Raw genomic sequence first — 7621 nt, forward strand, 5'->3', positions numbered from 1 at the left:
TTTATGCAACCTGCTCTGGCACCTGCAGCTTGGCCTGCAGTTCACCACTTTCCGGGAACATTCGAGTAGGAGGGCCCCTGCTGAGCTGCCAACTGAGGAGACAAAAACTATACAAGCTCCACCCTTTGCAGACAAGGTCCAGAACTTTCCCTTCGGCACTCCCACTCAGCCCCCAGACTATCCTCACAAGCCTAGACCCCCCACTTAGGGACCAGAAATAGGCCCCCAGCTTTCCCCCTAACCCCCACCTGGTGGACTGTGTTATGGGGCAAAGTCCAGCCACTGTTTGTGCAATAGGGTCTCTGACCTTCCTGGAATGTTTGTGGCCTCCCCATCCCCCAGGCAGACAGATTTGGAAATCCTTGATTTTTATTAATTTCACAACTTGGAAATCCCGTGCAGAAGTAAAAGGAACACAGAGGGAAGGGATTTGTACATGGGCAGGCCAGGGAGTACAGGACAGCTATTGGCACAGCCGTGGGACCCCCTGGCTGGTTCTTGGCTGTCTCTGGGCCCCTAGTGGATGCTCAGAGGTAGGAGACAGGAGGCACGGGGCAGCAAAGGGGTCAATGCCCGCGATTAAGGGGTAAAAACGTCAGGACTCCATCCAGGTGCTGCCTCAGCCAGGGCTGCAGGCGGAAGAGACTAATGTGGAAGTCCCGTGCCACAACACCAGGGGGAGGCTTTTTTCGGGAGTTTTTGTCAGAGGCACCGTGACAAGGGTCATAAAGGCCCCAACTCACCAGGCCCACCTGGAGGGAAGGAAACAACAGGGTGAGAGATGGTCCCAATCCAAGCCTCCACCTCCCCAGTTCCTTTAAAGGCCTCCCACCTACCCCCAGCAAGGAGCATAGATGCCTTCCTGCTTCTCACCTGGAAAAACCTGTGTCTCCTCTCAAGGAAAACTGCTCCCCCAGATTCTCCTGCAGGCAGAAGGGGAACGAGAGAGAGCGTCATCCAGGGCAGCACACTGCTGGCCCACATGTGTGCTGGCCACAGGGACACTACAGGGAGTCCAGATATTGGGTACTTACCTTGACAGGGATTGTGATCCTCCTTCTTGGCACCACTGCATAGGAACTGGTCTGTCACCACCTCGCTGACGTTTTTCAAGTCAGGGAAGATTTTTTTGTTTTGGGAGACAGCCTGGGCACAGCTTGTCCACTGCAGTCAGGATGGGGTATAAGGGTGGGAGGAAGGAGTGGTCCAGGAGACCAGTGAGGCCTAGCAGGAGGAGAGACTCCAGACACAGCTGAACCTTCTGAGAGCTGCCTGGGGTGGGCGGGGGAGGAGAAGATCCCAGCATCCCTGACTGAGACCTCACCTTGAGCCCTGTCTGGAGGGTAATACTCAGTTTGTCCCCATTCAAGGCCACAAAATGAGCAGCCGTGTCCTGTTGGTTCATAAGCTCTTGCTCTGCCACCAAGAAGAGGCTGTCAGTTTCTTTACCAGAAGTCCCCACATCCATCCCACTCCCTGCTGACACCCCCAAACTTTGGCCTCAACTCATCAAGAGCCCCAAGCCCTAAGACTCACCATGGTCCACACAGGTGCTGCCTGGGGATCTCCGCAGAGCCATGTTGGCTTCCACGGTGCAAGGAAGGCAGATGGGTCTGAGGAGAAGGGCAGGTGTCACGCAGGCTTATCCTCGGTATCCCTTCTGGTGCTCCCCAAAGCACTGTTCCCTGCAAGGTGGCCTCCCATCCCAGACTTGGCACCTGGCGTGAGTGGACATCTTCACTTTCTGGGTCAGCTTCAGTAGAGCGATGTCGTCACCATAGAACTCCATGATCCCCTGGCTCCTTTTTGCGTGGGCATCAAAGCCCTGGGCAATCACTGCCTCCTCCACAAGGAACTCTTTGCCATGCTGGGAGTTGGGATCCCCTAGGACCAATATGGTGGATTAGGCTGGACCAGAGCTCCTAAAGGGACCAGAGGCTGGGGACAAACAGTGGTGGCTTTGACCTCAGGGTCAGGGGCCGGGTGGAGCCCCTGCCTTACCCACAATGACCCTCCACAGTTGGCGGTCTTCCTTCTGTGTGTTGTGGAAGCAGTGAGCAGCCGTCAGAACCCACTGGTCAGAGATGAGGGCACCCCGGCAGGTCTCCTTGCTCTTGGGCTGCAGGAAACAGGTGACAGTGGAGGATTGCTATGTCTGGCTACTTTTATCTCTGGGACCCAAGCCCCGCCCCTCCTTCCTCCTACCTTAAAGGTGACATGCCAAGGTGTCCTCTCCTGGTCAGAGGCATTGACGGACATGTTCCCCACCCCACAGATGGTATTTGTGAGCTTGGAGACATCTGTGGGTGATGATCAGGTGGAGAAGGAGGCAGGTGAGGAGCACTGGTCCAGGTTCACACTCTGGAACTCCAGCTGGCTCCCCACCACGCTCCACACCACAGGGAGGACAACGTTCACTCACCTAGCATGTGTTCAAAGACCTGGCACACAGCCTGCGTGTCCTGCAGGATGAAGGCGTGCCTCTCGCCGTCCTTCTTGGACCCCAGTTCATTCAGTTCTCTCCAGTCCACATCCATCTTGCCCACCCCAATAGCATAGATGTCTGATGGGGAAGAGGGAAATCACCAGAGCCCTGTGGCTGAAAAGCTACCCGAGACACAAGACTGGCATTTGACTTCACTGTGCCCATGGAGACCTGTGTGAGCCGGACTCTACCTCCCTCACCACCAGCCCTCAACCCCTTCCTGCACAACTTCCTATGGTCTCCTCAAACCCCAGGCTCTCTGCACCAGCTGTGCCCCTGCCAGGGGCACTCTCCCACAGATGCCCACAAGTGCTCACATCCTCAGTATTTTTTAGTGTTTTATTATTTTTATTTTATGTGTATGCGTGTATCGCCTGCATGTAGATAAGTGCACTTGTGTCATGCAGTGCCTGTGGAGGGCAGAAGAGGCTGTCGGATTCCCTGGGACTGGAGTTACAGACAGTTGTTAGCTGCCATGTGGGTGCTGGGATTCGAACCCAGGTCTTCTGCAAGAACAAACAGTCTTCTTAACCGCTGAGCCATCTCTCCAGCCCCACATCCTCAGTTTTTTAAGTCACCTTCTCAGCAAGATCCTTCTGACACTGCAATGCCCCGACCCACCCGGCCCTTCCCCATTCAACATCATATCAGGCATGGGCACCACTTGCATGATAAATGGCAATCCTCTTCCTATAGTAGATAGAGAAAGTCTGTTTCTCAAAAGAACATGTTCAAGGGCTGGAGAGATGGCTCAGTGGTTAAGAGCACTGGTTGCTCTTGCAGAGGACCCGGGTTCAGTTCCCAGCACCCACATGGCGGCTGACAGCTGGCCATAACTCCAGTTCCAGGGGATCCGACACCCTCTTCTGGCCTCTGTGGGCACGGCACACATGGATGCACTTACCTACATGCAGGCAAAACATTCATACACATAAAATAAACAAAATAAAATAAAAACTGGAAAAAAAAAAGAGGAGGGGGTGCAACGCAGTGGTAGAGTGTTTCCCTGGTAGGTACAAGGCCCTAACATGGCAATAAATAAATAATAAATAAATAGGAAATTTAGACACAGCCAGTTGCCAGGTAACGACAGTGATGACTCAGGACAGAGGGCGTGGTAAAGGCAGAGACTGAGACACCTGTTGCCTCCAGGAGCTGGAAAGAGCAGGAGATTCTTCCCGCAGCCTCTAGGGGGAGCACAGACCTGGCCAGACCTTGATTTCTGAGTTTAGAACTGGGAGAAATTTGTGGTTTTTTATTTTAAAATATTTTATTTATTTTTATTTTATGTGTACGAGTGTATTGCCTGCATGTATGTGAGTGCACCCGTGTCGCGCAATGCCGCGTGAGAAGAGGGCTTCGGATTCCCCTGGAACGAGTTAAGGACGGTTTGTAGCCACCATGTGGGCGCTGGGAATTGAACCCGGGTCCTCTGCAAGAGCTCTTAACCACTGAGCCATCTCTCCAGCCCCGAAATTTGTGTTTTAAGCTACCCAGGTAGATGACTTATCACAGCGGCCTGGGAAACTGAGACATCCTCAGAAACAGCAGTCTCTTGTAAGCATGCATTTCTGTGGCTCCCCCTAAGCACTTAGAAACCACCAAATAAAGGGAGTCGTTGACCATAGCCCAGAGGCAAAGCTCCAGGCCTACTTTTCTCCAATAAAGAGCAGGCTCTGGCCAGGCTTGGTGGTGCGCACCTTTAATCCCAGCAGTTGGTAGGCAGAGGCAGGTGATCTCTGTGAGTTCAAGGCCAGCCTGGTCTACATAGTGAGTTCCAGGCCACCGGGGGTGGAGGATGGGGTGGCTACAGGGAGACCCTGTCTCAAAACACAAAATAAAATAAAAATAAAAAGAGCCCTGGCATGGTGGCGCACACATTTAATCCTAGCACTCAGGAAGCAGAGGCAGGTGGATCTCTATGAGATCCAAGGCCAGCCTGGTCTACACAGTAAGTTTCAGGCCAGCTGGGGCTACAAGGAGACCCTGGCTCCATAGGCTGGAGAGATGTCTCAGTGGTTAAGAACATTGACTGCTCTTGAAGAGGAACCCGGTTCAAATCCCAGCACCCACATGGCAGCTAACAACTGTCCGTAACTCCAGTTCCAGGGAATCCGACAGCCTCTTCTGTCTTCTTTGGGCACTGCATGACACAGGTGCACTTACATACATGTATGCAGGCAATACATGAACGCACATAAAATACAAATAATAAAATACTTTTTTAAAAAAAGGCTCTGGAAGCCAGGCGTGGTGGCGCACACCTTTAATCCCAGCACTCGGGAGGCAGAAGCAGGCAGATCTCTGTGAGTTCAAGGCCAGCCTGGTCTACATAGTGAGTTCCAGGACAGCTGGGGCTACAGGGAGACCAAAAAGACCAAAAAAGACCAAAAAGAAAAGGCTTTAGAAGGAGATCTTCCCTGACCCCATGCAGCTGTCTGTGCCCACCCCAGAGGGTGGGTCCTAGGACAACTACCCTGAGGCATTCTGTCTTCTCTCTGCCTCACTGCTCACTTTAGTGACAGAAGTTCCTGTACTATGTGTAAGGAACAAGGTATTGGGGAACCCAAGTGATGTCCTCAGCCAGGAAGCATCCAGCAAGACCCCCACCATGACAGCTACCCCTCCCGGCATGCCCTATATGCCCTATTCTCTCTCTCTCTCGCTCTCTCTCTCTCTCCTCCCTCCTCTCTCCTCTTTCTCTCTCTCCCTCTCTTTTGAAACAGGGTCTCCCTGTAGCCCCAGCTGACCTGGAACTCACCATATAGAGCAGGCTGACCTTGAACTCACAGAGATCTGCCTGCCTCTGCTGCCTGAGTGCTGGGACTAAAGGTGTGCGCCATATGCCTGGGTTCTCTTTTTAATTTTTGTTATTATTTTATTTTTATTTATATGTATGTATGTCGCATGTGTAGTAGCTCCCAGAGGCCAGAAGAGGGTGTCAGATCCCCTAGAACTAGAGTTACAGGCAGGTGTAATTCCCCTGATGTGGGAGCTGGAACTGAACCCAGGGTCCTCTGCAAGAGCAGCCAGTGCTCTTAACTGCTGAACTGTCTCTCCAGCCCCTCTCTCCCTTCCTTTGAGTAAAGTGTTTATAGCAGTTGACCCAGCTTCTCTGCTAAGGAGGAAAGCAGTGGGTGTTAAGAGCAACCAGCTCACCCCTCAGGGGAAGGAGGGGTGGGACAGTGGGAGTGGAGAGAGAGCCTAGAGGAAGGTGGATTTAGGAGCTTGCACCCAGTTGCCCCTTGAATTTGAGTGTCTTTCTTGAGAATTCTTTCCTTTGGGCTGGGTGTAGCTCACTGATAGAGTGGCCATGTATAAGCATTGGGTTTCATCCCCAGCACCCATAGTATTTAAAAAATTATTTCTGGTCGCCGGACGTGGTGGCGCACACCTTTAATCCCAGCACTCGGGAGGCAGAAGCTGGCGGACCTCTGTGAGTTCAAGGCCAGCCTGGTCTACATAGTGAGTTCCAGGACAGCTGGGGCTACAGGGAGACCCTGTCTCAAAAAGACCAAAAAAAAAAAATTATTTCTGGTCAAAGGTCAGAGCAATTTGTGTTGAGCCTGAACCTGAGGAACTGTTCTTAGGACACTTGCCAACAACTTCTCTTCCGTGTCTACTGCTAAAGGGAGACACAGGGGACAGTCCCTGCAGGGAATCTAGGCCCTTCTTCCTGGAAAGGCTCCTGAAATGTGAGACATCATGCTAGTGGTGTGGCTGACTGGTACAGAGTGGTTCTCTGCTAATTCTCTGGGCCACAGAGCTAATTCTCACCCTGAGGAGGATACACATAGACACACACAGAGACACACAGACACACAGACACAGGCACAGATACACAGACATACACACAGACACACAGACACAGACACAGAGACACAGAGACACACAGACACACAGACACAGACACACGCACACACACACAGACACACAGACACACAGACACAGACACACGCACACACACACAGACACAGAGACACACACATAGACACAGAGATACACAGACACACAGACACAGAGACAGAGACACACAGACACACAGACACACAGAGACACAGAGACACACACACAGACACAGAGACACACAGACACACAGACACAGAGACAGAGACACACAGACACACAGACACAGACACACGCACACACACACACAGAGACACAGAGACACACAGACACAGAGACAGAGACACAGACACACAGACACACAGAGACACAGAGACACAGAGACACAGAGACACAGACACACAGACACAGACACACGCACACACACACAGAGACACAGAGACACACACAGACACAGAGACACAGAGACACACAGACACAGACACAGAGACACACAGACACACAGACACACAGACACAGACACACGCACACACACACAGAGACACAGAGACACACACACAGACACAGAGACAGAGACACACAGGCACACAGACACACAGACACAGACACACGCACACACACACACACAGAGACACACACACACACACACGAGAGACACAGAGACACAGAGACACAGACACACAGAGACACAGAGACACACACACTGTGTCAGCAGGGATGGGGGCAGAGCCTCACCCAGATAGTCATTCCTGTTCTGTTTGATGTCAAGGATCTCTCTGATGTTATCCACTGCTGGCTTGGGAGATCCGCCCATGTTGGACTTCCCTAGGACAGAGAAAGAACTGTCTGTCTGGGTGGACATGAGAATTCCTCACAGCCCTGGGGGTCTGGGAAGCGTCTGGCCATTTAAAACTACTCCCTTTACTGAGACTTCCCACATTCCAGACTGGTCCAGAGGCTTCCTATGCTCCGTTTTGATTTTTTTTTAAACATGTAGTCCAGGCTGACCTCCAAGTTTCTATGTAGACAAGGATGGCCTTGAACTCCTGATCCTCTACCTCCCCAAGGGCTGGGACTCCAGGCACTTACCACCATGCCAGGATCAAAGGTGCACATACTTCTAACTTAATTCTCATGAAACCCTGGGAAATACGGGCATCCTTATTTCTAAAGTGAGACAGCGGAGTCCTGGGGGAGCTCTGTGTTTACACTAAATCCTGGAGGCCCGAGGGACTACAGACGGCTTCCATTCATGCCCAGAGCAGCTGTGGCTCCCAGTCCAGCAAGGCG

At 52.2% G+C, this 7621-nt stretch overlaps 1 protein-coding gene across 3 annotated transcripts in view; it reads right to left on the reverse strand.

Moving 5' to 3' along the window:
• Positions 1-11: 11 nt before the first annotated feature.
• The window catches only part of C2 (complement C2), a 17964-nt gene continuing 10354 nt past the window's right edge, over positions 12-7621 (reverse strand). The window contains exons 9-19 of one of the 3 annotated variants that reach the window (XM_029557888.1): positions 7067-7156; positions 2423-2563; positions 2206-2300; positions 2002-2119; positions 1719-1884; positions 1537-1613; positions 1325-1416; positions 1035-1164; positions 874-923; positions 744-752; positions 12-92 (exon numbers count right to left, since the gene is read on the reverse strand). In XM_029557888.1, the coding sequence (XP_029413748.1) occupies positions 42-92; positions 744-752; positions 874-923; positions 1035-1164; positions 1325-1416; positions 1537-1613; positions 1719-1884; positions 2002-2119; positions 2206-2300; positions 2423-2563; positions 7067-7156 (1019 nt within the window). In that variant the 3' untranslated portion in view covers positions 12-41. Of the gene's footprint in view, positions 93-351; positions 753-868; positions 924-1034; positions 1165-1324; positions 1417-1536; positions 1614-1718; positions 1885-2001; positions 2120-2205; positions 2301-2422; positions 2564-7066; positions 7157-7621 lie in introns of those variants that run through there. The other 2 variants (XM_008821494.3, XR_003847531.1) reach the window with 2 other exon arrangements.

Source organism: Nannospalax galili, unplaced genomic scaffold (genome assembly GCF_000622305.1).
Source record: "Nannospalax galili isolate Female #2095 unplaced genomic scaffold, S.galili_v1.0 scaffold948, whole genome shotgun sequence".
Classification (NCBI taxonomy): domain Eukaryota; kingdom Metazoa; phylum Chordata; class Mammalia; order Rodentia; family Spalacidae; genus Nannospalax; species Nannospalax galili.